The sequence below is a fragment of the Ambystoma mexicanum genome, chromosome 13 (genome assembly GCF_040938575.1).
Source record: "Ambystoma mexicanum isolate Mex_15411 chromosome 13, UKY_AmexF1_1, whole genome shotgun sequence".
Taxonomy (NCBI): Eukaryota; Metazoa; Chordata; class Amphibia; order Caudata; family Ambystomatidae; genus Ambystoma; species Ambystoma mexicanum.
Window position 1 is genome coordinate 719129481 of NC_090938.1, and position 23041 is coordinate 719152521.

Genomic DNA, 23041 nt, shown 5'->3' on the forward strand with positions numbered 1-23041 from the left:
GATTGTGCACAAGTGTGGTGTAAACACATATCATTGGTTTTGAAAGCGCAAACCGTTTTATGGTTACCACAGACCATGCCAGATAGTCCAGTCCAATAAGGACTCTTCAACAATATCAACACACAGCTTTGGAAATTGCTACCAAGCACTTTAAATTAAAACAAAAACAACACATACAGCCATGCAGAATGTCCCACCACCAACAAAATGTCTCCCATGCCCCGGAAACCCAACGTGCCCGTGGGAACAGTGAATAGATGGCTTCCAAGTATATCTGAGGGCCATTGGTGGAAACAAATTCAATGACGATCTCAAGGAAGCGACCTTGCTAAATTGTGCAGGAGCAGAGGCCCTAAGAATATTCACGGCGCTTTCTGAATCCAATGACGCAGGAGGAGACGGCAACTGCAAATTTGAGAGCGCACTAGCCAAACTTGCCAAACACTTCGGAAACAAGACAAATGTTGTGCTAGAGAGGTACAGATTCTTCTCCAGGAAACAGCTAAAGGGCGAGTCAATTGACACCTTCATAGCATCTCTCAGAACGCTTATGTCGACTTGTAGCTTCACTGGCGTTGGGGATGAATATCTAAGAGACCAACTAGTATTGAATGTTGCCGATCCACAAATCCAACAACGATTATGGCAAACAAAGAACCCATCCTTGGAACAAGCCACCGAAATTGCGAGAAGCATGCAGCTAGGTGATCGCTGCATGAAGGAAAGATTCGACCAAGTAGGAAATACAGAGGTCAAATTCATTGAAGAAGACATAAGTGAACCTTTAGTGGCACTCGTGAGAGAAACATCTTCACATGCTACGAGACCCTATTCTAGAAGAGGAAGCAATCCAGGGTATCCAAATCAAAATCTAGGGCGTTGTCAAAAGTGCGGTTGGTACAGGCACAAGGATGCCAACAGAGAATGCCCTGCGGCAGCCGTTGAATATAACAGATGTAACCAAATTGGACATTTCGCAAAAGTCTGCAAGAATACATGTGGAAGATCTGGCAGGTTCATCAGAAGACCATTCACCAGGTCGATGAGAGGCACTGTACGAGCTGTTGAAACTGACCAAGGACACAATGAGATTCTGACCATCAATCAAAGAAATCCACCTACACAAATACTCACTGTCACGTCTTTGCAACAATCCAAGGGTCCCTGGATCGACATGCAGATCAGCAGTATATCCTTGCCTATTATGGTAGACACTGGATCCCCATATACCATGGTGGTTGTAGAAACCTTTCTAGGAGAGTTGTCCGGCAAGATGGGAGACATAAAGAACATTGCAGTACGAGCGACAGGATATGGAAAACCCCCCGTAGACATCATTGGGTACACATGGGTGAAGCTCAGATTTCGCGACAGAGAAACGTACTGCAGACTCTTTATAGCCAGAGATGGTTCATCTGTAGTAGGCTGGGAAGAGCAAGCTGCTCTTTGTGTGTGAATTCACCCTGGTGAAGAGAAGCCCATTTTAACTGTACTGAACGAAAATATTGATATTAAAGAGGCACTGGCGAAACAATTTCCCAAAGTGTTTAGTGGAAAAATTGGACTCCTGGAGGGTTTCCAGTACAGAATCATCCTAAAAAAAGGTGCCATACCGATAGCTCACAGAGTTCGTGGAGTTCCTATTGGAACTAAAGAAGCATTAAAAATTGAACTCACGCGCCTATGTGAACAGAACATCATGCAACCCATTGAGAGTTCAGAATGGCTTGCTCCAATAGTACTTGTGAAGAAACCTGACAACTCCATAAGAATGTGTGTCGATTTAAGGGACCTGAACAAAAACATCTGGATTGATAGGCATCCCCTTCCAAACATATATCGGAACTATTGACAACCATGAAACCGGCAAAGTACTTCAGTATCTTGGACCTATCCTCTGCCTATCATCAAATTGCCTTGGAAGAGAACTCGAAGAGCCTTACGTCATTTGTCACTCTGTTGGGGGTGTTTATGTTCAAGAGAATGCCTTTCGGACTCGCATCAGCTGCAGCAGTGTTTCAGAGGCTAATTACACATATATTCGGGGGCCTGGAAGGTGTACAATGCTTCCAAGACGACATCCTCATATCAGCCATCACAGAAGAGGAACACGACGCAATACTTATGGGCGTGTTACTAGTAATCCAAAGAAGCGGCCTCACTTTAAAGTTAGACAAGTGCAACATCAAATGCAAAAAAGTGTCCTACCTTGGTCATTCCACAGACGCCAAAGGCATCAGTCCCAAGAAAGAACTAATGGACACCATAATGAACATTGCAGAACCAGAAAACAAGGATCAACTGAGGAGCTTCCTTGGAATGACGGAGTACTACTCCAAATTCATAGGTGACTATGCCAACAAGACTACGAATATGAGAAACATCATGAAGAAGGTGAATAGATTTGAATGGTCTGAAGAATGTAAAGTGGAGTTTGAAAAAATAAAGTCTAAAATTAATCAAGCACCAGCTTTAGGAATGTTTGACTGCAGCGCGAAGACAATCATATCAGTGGATGCCAGTAAGATCGGTCTGGGAGGAGTCTTAGAACAAATACAAAACAAGAACAAAGTAACAATTGCCTTTGCGTCCAGAGTGTTGAAAGGAGCAGAATTGAATTATTCCACAATAGAAAGGGAGGCGCTGGGTGTGAAGTGGATCGAACAACATTTCAGGAATTTAATTTGGGGGCTACCCATTATACTCAGAAAAGACCACAAACCACTAGTGCATGTCCTCCAGTCTAAAACACCCCACCTCATATCACCAAGAATCAGACGATGGATCCTTGATACCATGCAATACAACCTCAATGTATGTTACACTCCAGGGACACAAAATCAAGTGGCAGACTGTTTCTCCAGATTATCGACCAACCAAGATGCTGAATCTGAAGGTCCAGAGGGAGACATAATAACTGCCATAAATCCAGCCATTCCCATAGAAGAATGGAAAAACACAACCGTTACTGATCCTGAAAAACAAGAAATTAGGAAAGCAATAACCAATGACTGGAGAGGATTGTGTCAAAATCTAACAAATTTCATGCCCATCAGGGAAGAAATATTCATGGACAAGGAACACATCTATAGAGGCTATAGAGTAATTCCGCCAGTACAACTCAGAAAAAAACTACTCGACCTAGCACACAAAGGACACCTAGGGAGAAGTTTGACAAAGAACCGCTTGAGAAGCAACTACTGGTGGCCACACATGTGGAAGGAAGCGGAAGAAATGGTCAAGAACTGCTCTGCCTGCGCCACAAGCGACAAATCCAAAGTTCTGAGGAAAACACCATTACAGCCAGTAGAAAACCCAAAAAATGAGTGGTCCAAACTAGCAATAGACATCATGGGTCCATTCGAGAATCTTGAAGCTGTAAAAATCTACATCATAGTGCTTGTAGACTATACGTCCAAGTGGACAGAGTTGGGAATATCAGAAACAAGTGTAACCACAAAAAAGATCACAGAATTTCTGACAGATGTGTTCAACAGAGAAGGAGATCCCAAAGAACTGGTCTCCGACAATGGATCACAATTCGTATCATTGGAATTTCAAGAGTTTCTCAGAGACAGGTCAATCCATCACATAACCACATCCTTATATCACCCAATCTCTAATGGACTTGTAGAGAGAATGAACAGGCTAGTAAAGAGTGTGATTCAATTAGCCATAGTCAACACATTTCCATGGAGGGAGACACTTAAAGAAGCCCTATGTGCATACAGGACAACTCCACACACCACCACCAATGTCGAACCATTCACCATGATGAGAGACAGAGTCGCATGCAATCGACTCAGACCAGCATGGATTTTCATGTACAATGGAGAAGCAAAATCGAACATGGACCGTGTCCAGAAATGAGTGAAAGGAAAACAAAGTAAATACAAAGCATACTATGACTCAAGGAACAGAGTAAAAGAAATGGTAATTCAAGAAGGAGACTGGGTATGTGTCAGAGAGCCCAAGAAAACACCCAAAGGTGAATCTGGTTTCAGATCCACGCAATCTGTGTTGTTGGATGATGGGAAGAGATGGTCTGGTGATGACCTGGTGAAAATAGAAAAAGATTTCAACAAACCAAGCACACGTAAAGACACACTGTTGAAAGGCAATGTTCAGACAAAAGATATACACCAACAAGGTTATGAAGAAGAAGATGACAAGATCTCTCATGGGAGTGATAAAGGTTCTGCTGGTGGACTGTCCATGAGGAATCGGAGGACCATCCGAAACTTCAACAGTGACTATGTCTATTATTGAAGTGCTGGCCACGGCATCCTCCTGTTTAGAAAAAAAACTATTGCAAATGATGCTATTACTGTCACAGTTATCCACAACCATTCCAAGTTTCCATACTTTCTTTCATATTTCTCTTATTTCCGCTTTGTTTCCTTCTTTCCTTTCATTCTCCTCCCATCCCGTTTCATATAGGAAGGGAGATGTTAGATACGCACTGACACTACGTCAGTGGAACGTAGGGATTATAGAATGTTCTTCTGTTAGAGTGTTTATATGCATTCAAGTCCCGGCGGCTGATCGCTCCGAAGGCCTACATTAAAGCTCTTATCATAAACTTTTACCGGTATCCTCATTTATTACATCGGTGTCCTCAGAGATGATCCTACGATATCTCAGAAACTGACTGAGTGGAATGCTTGAGAAGGTATTTTTTGGGTGGAAACTTTTTGCCTGTAGAAGACTATTTCTATCTGTTTCTTTCTTGAAAATTGTAGTCTGTAGATTTCCTTCTTTCATATAGGGGTGACAGAGGTGAAGGTGGCTGCCCCCAGCTGCAGGACCCTCCTCGTAGCCCATGCAGTCCAGGTCCCCTGCTACAATGCTCCAGGCGCACCCTATGATATGATATGATATGATATGGTATTTGTAACGCGCCTATACACAAGTGTTTCAAGGCGCGACGAGGCAGGGAGGGAGGGAAACAAGGGGAAAAACAGACAAACGATCCTACTAGGCCAGGTGTCATTCAGATCGTGCAAGTGCAGAGGTAAGGGGAAAAGGAGGAAGTGCAGGGGGGAGGAGGTGGGGGGGAAGTGCAGTACAAGGTAAGTAGCGTAAAAAAATAATAAATAATAAATAAAAAGGGCCAGCTGGTGGCAAGTGCGAGGTAAGTGCAGAGCAAGTGCTGGGAAAGGGGCTGTAGGGATACAGTGACAGTCCCACAGTGCAGGGGGAGCCAGGGAGGCAGTGCAAGTGGAGAGTGGCTGGGCCCTGGACCGAGGTTGCTGAGAGTGGCCCAGATGCAGGTTTAGTGCTGAATTCAGTGGGGAGTTAAGCAGGATTAGCAGGGGAGAGGGAGAGAGAAGGCAGAAACGAAGAGGAAGGTTTTGAGGTGCTTCCGGAACCGGAGATGGTTCTCCTCAAGTTTCAGGGAGGCAGGAAGGCTGTTCCAGAGGGAGGCCCCTGCTGCGGAGAGAGATCTACCCCCAGCTCGTTGCTTCGAGAAGCGGCTGACCATGAGGGAGTTGGAGACGGATGAGCGAAGGGCTCGTGAAGGAAGATATTTAGGAAGAGAGAGTTGGAGGTATTTAGGTCCCAGGCCCCAGAAGGCCTTGTGGACAATGCAGAGGGTTTTGAACTTAATCCTCGCAGCCACTGGGAGCCAGTGAAGAGATTTCAGTCCTGGAGAGATACGGTCCCTGGGCTTGAGGCCAAGGACAAGTCTCGCAGTTCTGTTCTGGATAAGTTGCAGAGGGCGGAGAGTGGAGGCAGGCAGATTAAGATAGAGGCTGTTACAGTAGTCCAGCCTTGAGAGAACCAGGGCTCGAGAGACAGTGAGCTTCTGGGGGAAGGAGAGGAAGGGAAGAATACCTCTGAGGAGGTGCAGCTGGTAGTGTGACTTCTTAGAGACGTCAGATATATGAGGAGAGAAGGAGAGTGTGGAGTCGAAGATGACCCCGAGGTTTTTAGCCTTGCAGGTAGGGGCAGGAAGGGGGCCAAGGGAGGCCGGCCAGAGAGCTGCAGGGAAGGAGGGAGTGGGTGTGCCGATGAGTAGAATCTCAGTCTTACTGGCGTTGAGGCAGAGGTCATTGGCGGCACACCATTCCTGGATAGCAGATATATCCCTATACACCCTATACAGACACATGAGCCGTGCCAGAAGGCCGGGACGCACACAAAGGCCTGCCGTGGTCCAGGTGCACTGGCAGGTCTCAAAGTCGGTGAGGAGGGAGATACATCCCTTAGATCTACCACCAGGCATTTTCGCTGCGTATGGTGCACAGAAAGGGTGTTTCTGCCACTGCGTTGCGGTCTCAGGCAGCAGAGCTCCTGGATCAAGCAGCCATTTTGCTCGTGCACAACAGCGACCCCCCAGTAGAAGTTTTGAAGGGTCCAGGAGGACTTTGGGTTCTCAGCCTCACCCGCAGGAGCAGATGGAATACAAGGCTTAACAACTAAAGACATAGAAGAGAAACTGGTACTTCATCTTTTGGACCTGGACAACTTTTCATAAGTTGACCCTTGACAAGAGGGTACAGAGACTTGCTACCCTATATTTTTCATTGTGGTATTTTTTAATGCTGATTTTCACAAATTTGTTTTTACTGCAAAATGCAGGGAGTGTGTTTGGATAAGGCAATGTGACTTGGGGGTCAGTAGGAGAGAGCGTGGCGAGATGGGGCAGCAAGGGTGTGGGGGGGTTTCCCCCATATTTTGCAATACAAAGAAATGGTGAAAATAAAATCAGAAATGAAAAATTCTCACTAAAAACACATAAAACCCAGAGGAGTAGAATTGAATGTTACAACTCCTGGGATGAGAGTGGTGCCTTTAAAGATGCCTCTCTCTTCCAAGTCATTCCCAGATCTTTGCCCGGGACATTTTCTTGGACACCAACAGGGAGAGTTAACTTCCAGTTAACTATCTAGAGGGAAATGTTAAAAATAGGGAAAGTCTTAACGAGGCACTAAATAACTTAGCGGCCTGCAGAGGACTATTTGGTAGAACCTCTGGCCAAAGGAAAGTGCTGTCAACATCAGTGGTACTGACAGCAGTGTCTCTGATTCCAGTGGTATGTTGGTTCTCCACTAGAATGGAATCGACATACTGCTAAGTATTGGAGGGAACCCCTACCAGCACTCCCCCAACTTTCTTTCTGGGTCTTGACCCTGCCACATTAAGCGAAATTGAAGACATCTCTGGGATGTCTGCACAAGGGCAAGCCTCCCGGTGACCAGAGGCCAGGGGTCAAGTCCTAAAGAAAAAAGTTAGGGGACTTATTAACATACACCATGGGATGTGACGTCACCAGATGAGCATATAACGGTGAAATATGCACATTTAATTCAATTGGCTTTGCATAACCATACAAATTGCACAAGACGTATAGGCATTTGCCTTTCATAAAATCAACATACACATAAACCAAGAAAGGATATTTTCTAGGGTTTAAAAATGTTAAAAAGTGTGCACGTTTTAAACCCCAAGAATCAATGCCAATGTTTTCCATGGAGACTGCAGTCCCAAAATGTGACATTTCACCCTTAGTTTTTATTTTTCACCCGGTTATACAGTGTAATGGTGAAGTGCCCGACCTGTGAACCTGGCGACTGTTCGAAACCCAGATGGTGCATAAAATCAAAATTTTGCAGAAGACGGTCAAAGTTTCTTCTTTTACACATAGCCTCTAAAAAACCCTGGGGGATGGCGTCCGCTCTCTGAATAAAGTGGGGGGACGCCGTCCACCTGCGCGTACCCTCGACTTGAGCCCTGCTTTAGGCGCACAGAAGGTGCTGGGGAGCCAGGGTATTACTGAGGAACCACCACTCACCTTTGGGTTAGTGGTGCCATCCTTCTTTTAGGGCCCACCCACAAGGGGTTACCCATTTCTACTTGGTTGAATTTCGGCCTGCCTTACCTGTCCCCTTATCGCTGTGGTCGACTCTGTGAGAGAGCCACAAGTCAGCCATCTTTGCTAGTTCCCTTGGATCCGTGATGATGGAATTAGCAAAGTGCTGACGCATGTCAGGCGACTAAGCGCTCATGACGTGCTCAAGCATAACTAAATCAAACATGCCTTCATGTGGCCGCTGATCATCACCATTCGTACCCTTTAGCGTCTTCCAGGGGTGGAAGTTAAAGGGTCGCTTCATTTTTTGTAGAACTCTGCAATTAAAACAGGAAGAGGTCTCTTTCAAAAGCAAAAAAGCGCAATTTCTATTTTCATGGCAGCCAAGAGCAGTGAACGAGAGAACAAAAGTGAGAGAGTAGTGAACAAACGTGAGCAACTCTTAGACTGCTCCTTATGCGGACTAGTACCACAAGCTACAGCCCACGTTTCCAGCATTCTGATTGGCTGAGGCGGCCACTGCCAGTGCTAATAAAAAGGTACATGAGAAGAATGAAAGAACTTCCAGGGTATGCATGGGCTTGCGAGCAGCTGAGAGAGGTAAGAGGAAGGGCAAAACGTATGGGGTTAGGGCGAGAGAAAGAACCTCTTTGCTGAGCTCAGATAGAGGAGTGGGAGACATCCCAGGGGTAAGTGTAAAATATTGACTCTATATAGGGTTACACAGAAGGAAGGTCCCTGCACTGTGACCTTTCAGAGCAGAGTGAGGGGCTTGCAAGTGGTAATAGTACAGAGTCTATATGGGGTCCATAGGCTTATACAGAAAGAAGGGCCCTACACTGTGAGCTTAGAGAGAGAGAGAAAGAGATAGAGAGAGGCTTGCAAGTGGTAATAGTACAGAGTATATATGGGGTCTTTAGGGTTATACAGAAGGATGGGCCTGCTCTGTGAGCTTAGAGAAAGGAGGGAGAGGCTTGCAAGGGCTAATAGTACAGAGTCTGAGGCTTGCAAGTGGTAATAGTACAGAGCCTGTATGGTGTATATAGGGTTAGAGTGAAGGAGGGACCTGCACTGTGAGCTTAGAGACAGGACTCTTCCTTCAATGAAGATGGAGCCGGGGTCTGTAGTATGTAATAAATGTGAGGAACAGAGGACATCCACAGGGATAAAAGGGAGTCTACAATGAGGGTTCATCAACGCAAGAGGAGACATACCTGCCCAAAACGCTCTTCACATCCTAGAGAGAGAAAGAGAGAAAGAGGACAATATAAATAGCCATACCACAATATTCTAAACATTAATTTCCATTTTGCAGAGATGCAGAGCTATGATTGACAACAACCTCAGACCCTGGAGAAATTGCAGTGTCCTGGGATTCTGTAACTACTACTGGAGGCTAGTCACGAGATTTGCCAAAAATCACCCGACCACTTGGGGACCACACCAAGGGATATCAGCCTACTGTGATGAATCACGTGATGTCGTCCCTTCTCCCTGAGGGAGACCCTTCTCACGAGGCCAGGGAGGTGAGGACGCTACCCGATAGTCCCCCTGGGAATGGTACTCAGTGGGAGGATCTCATGGGGGAGGGATTCCCCCTCTGGGATACAGGGAAGACACCCGGGAGAACGCGATCTACCAGTCCTACACACACCTCTGCTAACAACCTTCATTCCTACTCTACACACCTCCATACACCATCACCTTGCCTAGTGTTCCTTTGTACTTTTGTGAAACTAGAACTTTAGGAAGTACTGGGACGAAGAAGAGTGTGAACTCCCCAAAGTAGGTATACCAGACAAGTACTGGGAAAAGGAAGAGGTGCAGAGCCATGAAGAATGCTCCATATGACTTAGGTGAGCGGTCCAGTCAGACTTACTTTGTTGTCAGACCCTCGCAGGAGGTTCCACAAGCATGAATGACGTTCCGCATGGAGAGAGGAGGAAACCACTGATCAGGATATGAGCGAGGGAGCCTTGGTGTCCCTATACGGTCCCCTGTGCCTGTGCTGACAGGAGTGCTGGAAGAGCGGAAGTCCTAGAAGAAGTAGTAACCGGACCACACGGTCGGGAAAGACGCGCAAGCCACCCAGCAGGAAACGCTGCAGAGCCGACGCAGCACAACAGTTAAGGAAGCCCAAGAGGTCGTCAGAAGAGCACGCAACTGACGGAGGAGAACTGGCAGAGACCCAGAAGGTACTTGTAATGTAATGTAATTGGTTATTTATAACGCGCTTAATACCCAGTTGCTCTGTGGCGTCTTGTTTCCAAGGCGAACGCGTTGCCCCTGAGCTATCCTCCAGAGACTACTTGGGCTGTCGGGAGAGAGAAAGGGGGAGAAAGAAACCCTGAACCCCGTGTCTGAGACCCAGGTAAAGTTAAAAATAGCTGGAACAACTGTTATTATGATCTTACTTGGCAGGAGAGTGAACCAAGTCTATCGGGAAGAATAACTAAAAGAGGAAGTAGGGTCGTGGACATGCAACTTGAGAGGTAGAGCCTCCCTAACCATCTTCTTCATGGCAGTATCTGGCAGGCAAGTGAACCAGGTCTGCCTAAACAAATCTTTAAGAAAACAAGGGTTGGGGAGCCATATCGATCTGTTTTTATTTGAGAAAGACAGATAGAGATCCCCCCTGGCATTGTGAACTACCAATTTAGCCTAAGAAAGTCCAGGGGAAGGGAGACATTTCCCCTGACATTGTGAACTGCCAATTCAGCCTGAGAAGGCCAGAGGAAAGGAGACTTCTCCCCTGGCATTGTGAACTGCCAATATCAAGAACAAGAGAGACCTGGGGAAGGGAGCATTCCCCCTGGTTCAGTAACATTGTGAAATCCATAGAAAGAGATATCAAGAAAGTTGAGTCCTTCTTCTGAGGCCAGGGAAAGTGAGTCATTCCCCCTGGTGTTCTACATTGTGGACATTAATGAAAGGCCAGGGTAAGGGAGTTATTCCCTCTGGTAATGCACATTTGGATCAAATCATCACCCGGAACAGTTATACCCAGTCCAGGAGAAGGGAGTTGTTCTCCTGGACCACAAACTGTAGAGCAGCTTTTTGATTTAGTGATTAGTGTAAGGGATGGAAATAGTTTTGCTGACACAGGACGGTGGACTATTTATTTTCTTGGACATCCTGACCGAATCCTTAGGATTTTAGTTGAGGCAGGGAAATTCCTCTTAGAAATAGGAATTGTGAGAAACCAAAGGGTGTCTCCCTTACAAGTCCCAGGGGATCTCTCTCTCTCTTTGGATCCAGACCCTTGGGGTGGACCAGTGCAGGAGGATCACTTGGGTGGGGGATCTTTGGGGAGTGTGGGTGAGGCAACCGATGGTGAGATGCCCTATCCGCCCCTTTCCTGTCCCATACCCCATCCTATTTTTTAGGATTCTCTGACCTTCCAACTCCCCCCATTCTCCCTTTCTACACAAACACTGGGCCTAGGAAGAGGAGGACAGAGTAAAAAGGCTAACACTTGCATATCTCATTGGACATGTCCCGTTAATAAGGTAAGTCAAAGTGAGGCAGTTGACCTTAATCACATACATCTGATACCTATTAGCTCCCCTCACACGGATAAAAGGTGGAACACTATTTATTTATGTATTTATTTATTTATTTGAATTCATAAAGCGCACAACGGCCCTGAGGCATTGTGGCACTGTTACAGTATATTCACTTAGGTACAACTTAACGCATATTCATCAGGGCAATATTGAGCAATACAACTTAAAGCATTTTCATGAGAACAGTATTGAACAGGTTCGACAGGATTATAGTGGGAGTGTTCCATGGTTACAGTGGAACTCCCTTGGGACTTGGCTAGTTGAATAGCTTGGTTTTTAGCCCTTTTTTGAATGTCATGAGAGAGTTTGAGACACACTCTGAGCACGGTGAGGCACGAGAAGGAGCAGATCGTCCGGGGCGAAGGCAAACTCACTGGAGTAGGACGACAGATACAGGGACCAGAGAGAGGTGTAGAGAAACCCTGAAGATCCCTGCAGGAGGTCGTTGCCTTTGGGAAACCGTGAGGGATATGCAAAGAAAGCCAAATCCCAGCCAAGAAGAAGCCAGCATTGTGTTTCAAGCATGCCAGCAACCCTCCTGGGTGAACTGCAGAGTTGGGGAGGTGAGGCCAAGCCTGTGGTATCAACCTCGACTTGTGAATCAAAGCCGCAGAGAAAAGAAAGGAATGCACACAACCGGTGAGTTAGCGAAAGAGATGAAAGGCGGTTTGTGTCAAGGAAAGATTGAAGCCGCAACAGTATATCTTACGATTGAAGGTTGCGCGCCTGCGGATGAGATGCGAAAGAAAGCAAACCAGTAGTGAACTTCAACGTTACTAATAACAGTGAAGCCAGTGATACAGAGTAGCGGAGTGGTCCCGCGAAAGGAAATTGCTCACTCTAAAGTCTCCACGAAATGGTTCCATGTCTTGTTAAAAAGCGTCAAAGTGAACTAACTCTGAAGGGGGCAATGGTCAATATTAATCCCATTGAAAGGAGAAGTTAAAAGGTGATTGCTTTAAGAGAAAGATTTTTGAATTTTCCTGATTGTGCTGTGGAACTACCAAGACCAAGAGACACTGGGGCAAATACCATAAGGGAGAGATAAAGTGAAAGTCAAAGTGGTCCTGTGGAGGTATATGGAAAAAGCTGTGCACACTCGAAAGTCTTCAACATCAGTGGAAGGTCCAAGCCCGACCGAGGGAGACTTGGAATATGAAATAAGTTAGGGGAAGGGAACCCCTAATGAATCTGAATAAAGCTTGAGGAAAAAGGAACCCCTGCAAGTGCTATCATTGCGAGGTCCAAGTCCGACTGAGGGAGATCTACGTGATGTTGCGTCAGGTACTTTTGGTTGAGAGGTCCGTGCCCGACTGAGGGAGACCTACGTGATGTTGAATCAGGTACTTTTTGTTGAGAGGTCCGAGCCCAACATAGGGAGACCTATGTGAACTTTTGTTGAACTGTGAAAAAAACTTTTAGTGAACTGAAAGTGACTTTAACGTGCAAGGCCAATCAGGCCTCGACCCACATTTTGAACTGCCCTTTTTTTGATAACAACCTGAGCAAGTGTGTTTCATCCTGTCTACGGTGTCTACCTTACTCCGTGCTGTCCAACATGGGGAGGAGAGCTGACTCAGCCACCTCAATCTTTTATGTTATAACACCGACTTTCCTTTGCATACACATTCCCCTTTACACAATATTTGTATAAGAGATAGGGCAAGCATGTTTTTTTTTTAGTGTAGGCCATTTTGATTTGACATAGACTGACTAGGACTGTGTTTTCTTTGATATTTGATGGTAGAGCCTACTCTCATCATAGCTATAGGGCAAAGTAGGAGTTTTTCAAAACCCCAAGAATTTATTAAAGGTTTTGAAACTTCTAGCTCTTGTGTCAGTGTCATACTTGTGATACCATGCCTCCCTTACAGGATAGATATAGTTTTCCTTCTTCATTTACCCACAATAAAAGTCTATAGCTACTACAATACCACCCGTGTGCCAGTCTACTCCTTACACACCCTTACACTACCCAGAAGGGCAAGAGGAGTACCATCAGTCCCACAAAATGTAATTCTTGGGACCCCATTGGTGAAGGATGGAGAGACCAATGCCAGCAGACCTTGGAGGAGCTCAAGCATACCCTCACTACAGCACCAGCCCTGGCCCATGCAGATCCCCAGCAGCCTTACATCCTGCATGTGGATGCAAGTCTGGAGGGATTGGGGGCCGTCCTGTATCAGGAGACCAATAGGGAGACCAGATCCATCGCACAGTAACCCTTGGGTGGTCCTCAAACGGTGGGACAAGAGGGACAGCTAAGAGGTTGGGCAAGGGTAACAGCACTGAGTATAAAGTTAATAGAGAGTGGACTTGCCCACCTACACCCATCACTTGCTCATAGCATCACACACCATTCCCCGCAGCACTTTGGTGCCACCTGCTGATGAAAGTGTGAACTGATTTTGCACTGACATCCTGAGCATTTTATATATGATATTGTATGTCAGCAACTAGGACCAGTAGAAACCATTTGCAACTGTTTGCTATATTATCATTTTACTGAAAATTGAGTTTATGTGCATCTCCTGAACTGCTATGAAGGAAAATCGAGAGGTGTAAATATTGTATTGATTACATTTTTAATGTTATTGTTTAATACCTTGATGTAGATAATTACATACTTATATATTTTCATTAACAACCGTATTTAGTAGAAGCTGACATGAGATATCCCACCCTAGCTGTAAATATCTTCTGCAGTTGTTAGTTCTTCACTTAAAGGCAGCCTGCCCTGGCACACATTCCAGTTGACTATTTCCAAATGGATCCAGTTGCCAACATATGGTTTTTGTACTTCTGAATTACTATTAAGAAATTTCAAGGGGTCACCTTTTCTTATCATTGTGCTGTTGACACTTGCCCTATAGCGCTGATGTAATGTCCATATGGAAGAAATGTTGCACTTCTGGTTCTATAGCTGCCTGATCCCCTCTCACCTACAGTAAATCCTCTTCCTGCTGATAACACTTCCCTCTAACTCTGTGATCTAGTCCCGTGGGTGGTGTGATGAATCACAGGATTCAGTCACTTCTTCCCAGGCGGGAGCTTTTCCCTGTGAGGCTGGGGACGTGAGACCGCTATGCAATACCCTCCCTAAGGGTATAGGCAAGTGGACCTCACTGGGAGAGACTCCCCCCTTGGGGACAATGACTCACATTCCACTGACAAACTCCCTGATGTACTCAACCCTAAAACATTAGTGAGGACCAGGTCACAGAAAGACCAAACCCATATCTGTTACTGTGATGTAAAACCATTGGTATACTATGAAGAAGTATATTTTGAAGATTCCAAGAAGAAGAAATATTCAAGAGCATTACAGATCACTCCAGCATCAAGTGCTGTGAAGAAGAGTGATTGATGCATACAGAACAGTCAAGCAGAACAGTCAAGCATCAAGTACTGTGAAGAAGAAGAGAGATTGTGTAATACGGAGTACTCAAGAGAAAGAGAAGGACTGGGATCCTAAATTGGGGAAGGCCCAGCTGCACGTGATAAAACAAGAAGGAGGAGCTGGGAGTTTCAAACCTGCTTTGCGTGGAGAGAAGCCCAGGAGATTCCAGCAGCTGTTGCTGAAGAGAAGGAGATACCGCGAGGAACCCTGCCGACTGACAAGGGACCAACTGGCGTGGAAGACGGCTCCGCAGACAGCTGAAGGCAGGAGCTGTTGGGGCAGAGAAACCCCAAGGAAGCAAGCTGTTTGTAACTGGTGGCGTGACCCAGAAGGGGTGGACTGTGCAGTCCAACAACTACGCAGACACCACCGAGACTCTGACATCCAGGGATAGGTGCGGAGCAAGAGAGGAAACCGGAGAAGAGAGAGAAGGCATCCTGAAGAAGATTGAAGAGTTTCCCATCCTGCTAACAGGCCTGGTAACACTAACCCCGAGACAAAAAGGTAATGAGGACAGCGGGAGACCTGGGAGGGAACATGAACATAATGAGTATACGAATCATATTCGTCCCAGAAACCCTGAAGAGAGAGTCAAGTGAGAATTGTTATTGGCACAATCATACTCATCCCAGTAATACAGAAGAGACAGAGCCAAGAGTGAATTGTTACTGGCACAATCATACTCGTTCGAGTAATAAAGAGAGAGAGCCAAGAGTGAATCATTACTAGCACAATCATACTCGTCCGAGTAATAAAGAGAGGGAGCCAAGAGTGAATCATTACTAGCACAATCATACTCGTCCCAGTAATATAAAAAAGTGGAAATCAAGCCAAGACCATTTCTGGGATCTTAATACTTGATCCAGTGATAAGGAAGTGTACAAAGAAAGTGAGAAAACTTATGGAAGAGTGAGTAACTGGCCCAGCCAGAAAAGGAAGTGGACTGTGTATCAAGAGGGAACAATAAGGACATTAGACCAAAAGAGAGATCGAAGGAAGATAAAGAGGGGAAAGCAAAGTGCCAAGAACACCATGGAAAAGCTGAAGAACCCTATCTCTGAACTGTGTGAACTTGATCAAGGAATTGCCAAGAACTAAAAGTGACATTACTGAAAAGCAAAATACAGGAGAAGGGAGTCATTCTCCTGTTCCTTAGTTCTATATATACAGTGGCAGGGATAGAATAGGTTAGAGTTGGACAGGGACGGTTTTCTTTGGAGACCCAACAACGACTGAGGAGACAGTTAGGAGTTTCATCTTTGTGTTTAATATAAATGGCTTGAAAATGGATCAGAATCGCTGGTCCTTATTCTGACCTTCCAATGTGGATCGCTGCTGTTACAGGGCCATAGATTCCCAATTCCCTCTCACCTTCAGAAGATCCACGTCCTGCTGCTGGCCCCTCTGTTGTAGTTCTGGGATCAAGCCCCTCTGGGTGGATTGCTGCTCTATTGCTATATGTTTCTGATTCCTGGTCACTATCAGTAGATCCACATCCTGCTGCTGATACTTCCTCTCCAGCTCTGTGATCATGTCCCTTGCAGTGGATCACTGCTGTTACAGGTCCATAGATCCCTGATCCCGTCTTACCTTTAATAACTCACATCCTGCTGCTGGCACTTCCTCTCCAGCTCTGTGGTCAGGTCCCTGGCAGTGGATTCCTGCTGTTGCAGGTCTACAGATCTCGGATCCAGTCTTATCTTTAGGAACTCATTTTGTTGCTGCTGGCACCTATGTTCTAGCTTTGGGATCATACCCCTGTGGGTGGATTGCTGCTCTTTGTCTTTAGGTTACTAATCCCCCCTCACCTTCAGGAGATCCACATCCTGTTGCTGGCACTTGCTCTCCAATTCTGTGATCAGGTCCCTGTGGGTGCTTTGCTGCTTCTCCAGTTGGGTCAGTTTCTCCTGAATCTTATTCATGATCTCCTCTTGCTCCTTCTCCAGTCTGCTGAGCAGCTGCTGTTTCTCCTTCTCCAGAAACTGCTTCAGGTGCTCAAATGTACTAAGGATTTTCTCTCTCTGGTTCATAATGTTTGCCTTAAAAATGAGATTTAAAACAAACAAAAGACAAACATTATATTTCTGATTATTATATTAACCATCATAAAGTAACCTACATGTAACACCTGCAGTGGTTTCCTCTTAATAACTTCTAAAATATTAAACCTAACACACGTGAATTATTGATTAATGACTGCCAATCAGCTAAAGGTCAGTATATTCCCCATATGGTGGCTCTGCCCACACCCATGCTGTGCTGTGCATCTGAAGCTCATGTGCAGCAGTAGTGCTCGCTGTATAAGCACCCCATCTTCTGCCCTAGGCTGTGCATCACTGGTCCCTGTGTGCAGCAGTAGTGCTTCCTGGCTCAACTGCGATTTCCTGCCCCAGGCTGTGCCTCACTGGCCCCTGTGTGCATTAGCAGAGCTATCTGTTTACGCTCTGCATCTCCTGCCCCAAGCTATGCATCACTGATCCCTGTGGGCAGCAGTAGTGCTCTCTGTATTAGCCCCGCACCCCGCCCCATCTCCTGCCCCAGGCTGTGCATCACTGGTCCCTGTGGATATGTTCAGATTCATGGCATCTGGAGAGCAGAGACACAGGAAGGAGCGTTACTCCCACAGCTCAATGGATAGGCTTGGATCTATGGCATCTGAAGAGCAGTGCCACAGGAAGGAGCGCTACCCACACGGCTCCAGAGATATGTTCAGATCCATGGCATCTGGGGAGCAGTGCCACAGGAAGGAGCGCTACTCACATTGCTCAATGGACAGGTTTGGATTGATGGCATTTGGAGAGCAGAGGAACAGGAAGGAGTGCTACCCCACACAGCTCCACAGATATGTTCAGATCCATGGCAACTGGAGAGCATCGCCACAGGAAGAAGCGCTACTCACATTGCTCAATGGACAGGTTTGGATCTATGGCATTTGTAGAGCAGAGGAACAGGAAGGAGTGCTACCCCACACAGCTCCACAGATATGTTCAGATCCATGGCAACTGGAGAGCATCGCCACAGAAAGAAGCGCTACTCACATTGCTCAATGGACAGGTTTGGATCTATGGCATTTGGAGAGCAGAGGAACAGGAAGGAGTGCTAATATTAGCGCCAAATCTGAGGAAAGGCTTTAATGTAAACATGCATTATAAGCATTATAAGCTGCGAATCACTAGGTGCAAAGATATATGGTTACAATTATTTTTTTAGATCAAATGTTTTCAGTCTCCTAAAAAATATCCCCATTGAGAGAAGAAATTACTTTTTACTCCCTGAAAAATTATTTCACCTCCAATTTCAAAAATAGGGAGTAAAACATTCCTACTTAAAAAAATTATCTGGAGAGCTGCGTCTGCTTGTATGGGGAAAATGAAGGTAAGTCTATACTATACCCCTCAGATGCAGATTTGGCCGTAAACAACTCTAGGGAGGGCCAGAGGAGACCCAAACCAAGAGATCCAGAGGTCGGCTGAAGGACCAGAAGCCCCAGGAGAAGATGCAGCAAAGCATGCAGACGCCCGATGTTAGTCAAAGGCAGTAGAGACATACCAGAAGGACCACTCAGGGGGAGTAGCATGGGCCTGGAGGCTGAGGTAGCTTCAGGGAAGGAATTGGGCATGAGCAAGTCTTCAAATCTTCCTGAAGTGGGGGAAGAAGTGAAGTCCTCTCTGTGTGACTGGTTCTTGCACAGGGAAGACTTGTGCTTCACCCAGTCTCCAATGCTGTTAGATGGGAGAGAGGTGTGTCTCTTGCGGGCTGGGGAGCTACTTCTGTGGGATGATTAGGGTTTCCCCATAGTCTTCTTTTCCTTATACCTCTAGTTGAGTTTCACAGATCTGCTCCAGATTTTCCCTTTGTGAGAGAGGGAATTCCGGGAGATGTAGTTCTTATGTGTTTGGTCCTTTAAAATCGTCTGGGAATCCTGTCCTTGTGATATTTTCTTAAGAGTTCTTCCTTGTACTCTTGGCTTCAAGGTCTTGGTGATGCCATTCGCTGATCCTTGTGATGAAGACTGGGTGAACATCCTTCCCAGAAAATGAAATATTTAAAACCCTATGTACATATCTGACTGGGATGTGTCCATACTAGTCAGCTTCAAGTCCCACAGCTAAAGCACGTGTCCAATAGGGATTGAAAAGTGAGAATTGGAAGGGAGAAAGTGGGATGTTTGAGGTGTGGTACCCTGTAAGGACACAAGAATTTCTCATGGAAAAACAGCACCCTTTGTCACTGAATAAAACCCAAACAGATTTCACCAGCAGATCCATAGGAAAGTCTGGGAGTGTAGGAGATTCTCTCTCTCCAGGATCAAATATGTCCTTAAGCATCAAAATAAATACAAGTGGTCCTAGTGAAAGTGTGGGTTTTCTCAAATGTTCATGTAGAGGAGCAGCACCCCTCTCCTGTGACAGATAGGTAAATATTTTATTTAGGGCCTATACCCCTCCCTCCTGCCCAACATTGAAAACTCAGGAGTATTGTCTATTTAGGTAGTTTAGCTGCCCTTATACAAGGCAATGTACATTGGAAAAAGCTAACACGGGACACACTTATTTAGGACAACATATAACATATAGGTACGCTTACAGTGCTCACAACATTAACACATAATATTGATTCCTGACATAAAAAATATCACAGCAACAGGCATACATTTATTTTAAAATGAATACCATGGCATGTGTTAAATTAGAAATAGGCCTCAGGGCAGGGTGTTGAAAGCCCAGAGAATACATAGCTGTGAAGAGCTCAAAACATGGTGGCCAGTAACCCAGCCACGGTTGGAGGATGGGGCTTGGGCAATCCAGGTGCAGACAATTTGGCAGCATCAAATGGGAGAATATATTATTTCCATAGTGCTGTTTTGCCAGTGAAACTGGCATACAGTCACAAATAAATAAGAAGATGGATTAGCCAATAGAAAACTAGACAACTTATCCATGCCTTGGACACAGTGGGCCTCATTACGACCCTGGCGGAAAGTGACTGACCGGACCGCAACAGCGTAAATAGCGTTTCCGCCATTGCACGAAGGAGCAAAGTGCGGCCAATTACGACCCATCGGGCACGAGCATTACGCCATGGCGGAATCCGAAAGGCTGCGATGGCGGAAATGACCCCAAAACGGCCCTTACCGCCGCCGTACGCTGCACCAGGTGCAATACCGCCACCCATCTCAGCGGTCACCGTAATGAGCGGTCACCGTAACGAGCGGGCACCGCAAATTACGGGCACCGTAAATATACGGAAACGGAAGTAAAAGCATGTGGCCGGAACGGGAAACAGCACGCCGCACAACTATAAAATCCGAATCCCAACACAACCATTAAAAATCCGACCCTGACACACATCCCAACCCGTTAGCAACCCCAGTTAAAAAAATAAATATGGGAAAGGTAGCCAAGAAAGCGTGTGACCGCAAGCGGCAGGTACACTTCTCCCGAGAGGAACTGACCGTGCTCACCGAGACCCTCCAGGAAAATGCCGCCGTCGTCTTCTCCAGTCAAATGACCAGGACGGCCCTTGCCAACAAGAAGGCCATATGGGCCCTGGTGGCACAGCGCGTAAGTGCGGTGGGGACAACACCCCGCACGCCACAGCAATGTCGCAAGCGGTGGGACGACCTGCGGATCCGCGTACGCAGCATACTTTCTGCGAACAGGAACATCGCCACAGCTACCGGGGGGGGTTCAGAGTCGCCCATCAAGTTGACCCCCTGGGAGGATATCTGCGCCTCCACCATAGGAATGGAGAGCATAGAGGGAGTCGGAGGGATGGAGAAAGGAGTGCCGACATCCGGAGAATCAGGTAGGTTGGCCAAGAGAAACAATGCGAAATCCACAAACCACGAACATGTGCAGTACCATGTGACCCCATAGTGCAATACATACTTTGCCCTGACAGCGCCCTCTAAAAGTCAGAATGAATAAACAAATCAATCAAGATGCCATAAACAACCCCTACATGTGCAGCATGCACCCCCTAACTGCAGGCAGCCAAATGAATGCATCCTCAATCCACACGAAAATGAGACCACCTCCAAGGCCCAGTCCCAAATCAGCCTCATGTACCACCCCAATGCATTTGATACGTTGCCATTCCAAATCCGACAGACCCATAACTAACGCTCGCCCCTCTTTACTCCACCACAGGGTCCGATACCAACGACGAGCTGCAGGACACCCCTACCAGCACGCCTGCAAAGAGGGCCAGGACCAACGTCCCAAGAGCCTCCACCTCAGGTGCAAGGATCAAGACACGGCAGCAGCAGGAATCAAGTGGCAGCACACTGGAGGGGACTGCAACAGGCACCCCAGCAGCCAGCAAGTCCACAACCCCAGCACCACAGGTCCCCCCAAAGAACCTATCTGATGGCACTGCCTCTGGTGGTAGCAGCACCATAGGTGACACAGCTGTCATGCCAGCATGCTCCGACACGGAAAACAGTGCTGGCGACGTAGGTACCATCCATGACCTTTCCCAATCCCCCTGCATGTTCCATCCCCTACACCATGACGAAACCACGCAGGGGCACCCTGAAGACGACGACTGGCCAACCCCCACAAGTCCTGTGCCAAGGCAACATGTGTTGAGCAGCCCCCCTGTCACACCACCGCAAATGTCCATGGCCCAGCAGAGGCAACAGTCCCTCGACCTGCTGATCGAGCAACAGCAGGAAGTGTCCACGCTACTCAAGGACCATGCAAATGAATGCGGGGGTTCCAGGGCAGCCATGGAAACATCCACCGAGACACTCAGGGCACAAATAGAGAAAAGTAGTGAGAGCCTCAGGGGAGAAATGGAGAAAAGCACCGAGAGCCTGAGAGCACAAATGGAGAAAAGCACCGAGAGCCTGAGAGCACAAATGGAGAAAAGCACCGAGAGCCTGAGAGCACAAATGGAGAAAAGCACCGAGAGCCTGAGGGGGGAACTGCATGCGACGTCCAAAGACGTTTGTGCTGAACTCGCTGCTGTGCGCCGTGTGCTCTCGGAGCTCTCACAAACCCTCAGAGACATGCATGGACGCGAGCAGGCAGAGACATCATCCGTGGCAAGTTCCGTCCAGGGCAGCCCCCAACGCAGATCTGGCAGGAACCTGCGCTCCACGGGCAGGGGTGCCCCTGATACCCGTAGAGGGGGCTTGCAATAGCGTCCAACCACGGACAGCATGCATATTTGGACACTGGTGTTGGGGGGGGAGGTAGTAGGGTGGAGGGGGTGTGTTGGGCTTCACTGGGTGGCGGGTCCATAGGGTGTATAAATCAAATCACATTAACAATACAGCATCTCATTATCATCCAATGACATGTGTGGACATTGATATTTGCGTACGAGGCCTTCATAGGCGTACAGTCCACAATGTGCCTGTACTACACACACACAGTGCCACAGGTCCCCTTTCCGTGTAATAGGCACCATGCGTGGTTGCTAGAAGCATGCATCTATGATGCTCTGTCGGATTGCACGTGCATCCTGTGCCTCATGGACTCCTTGAGGTGCCTCCACATCCCCACCCTCATCATCATCATCTTCAGGTGCATGCAGTACAGCGTCAGGGGGCATGGGCACATTCCTACGTATGCACATGTTGTGCAGCATGACACATGCCATGACCATCTTAGAAACCTTCTCATGGCTGTACATGAGTGCCCCGCCAGACCTGCTGAGGCTGCGGAAACGAGCCTTCAGTAGGCCGAATGCCTGTTCAATGACCACACGGGTACGTGAGTGGGCATGGTTGTAGTCCTCCTCATGCTCGTTCTGTGGGTTCCGGATTGGTGTAAGGAGCCATCTCTTCAGTGGATACCCGGCATCACCTGTATGAGACGAATAAAGGGTGTCAGTGGAATGATAGTGCTAAGTAGCCCCCCCCCCCCTCCTGCAAGGTCATTGACGCATCAAATGGGCCACGATGTCATGCATGGAATGAGACTCACCGAGTAGCCAGGATCTGTGCCCTGCGTGTCGCTCCATGTAGCGTGGTATTCTTGTGTTCCTCAGGACCATAGAATCATGGGTAGATCCTGGAAATCTGGCACAACAATGCGTAAATATCTTGTTGGAGTCACACACCATTTGCACATTGATTGAATGAAACTGTTTCCGGTTGCGGTACTGGACCTCCATGGCATGTGGGACAACCAATTCAACATGGGTGCAGTCGATGGCACCAATGCAACCCGGGATGCCGCCAAGTGCATGGAATCCCACTTTTGCGTTGGTAATCTCCTGGTACGTGCGTGGTAGTGTGATGTGGTC

At 47.1% G+C, this 23041-nt stretch overlaps 1 protein-coding gene across 6 annotated transcripts in view; it reads right to left on the bottom strand.

Moving 5' to 3' along the window:
* LOC138521795 (E3 ubiquitin-protein ligase TRIM39-like) overlaps positions 1-23041 on the bottom strand; it is a 196707-nt gene that overhangs the window by 132857 nt on the left and 40809 nt on the right. For 5 of the 6 annotated variants that reach the window (XM_069634893.1, XM_069634889.1, XM_069634888.1 and 2 more), the window contains 2 exons: positions 16591-16821; positions 9031-9053 (listed from right to left, as the gene is read on the bottom strand). In XM_069634893.1, coding sequence (XP_069490994.1) covers positions 9031-9053; positions 16591-16821 — 254 coding nt within the window. The remainder of the gene's footprint in view (positions 1-9030; positions 9054-16590; positions 16822-23041) is intronic. The other variant, XM_069634890.1, reaches the window with a different exon arrangement.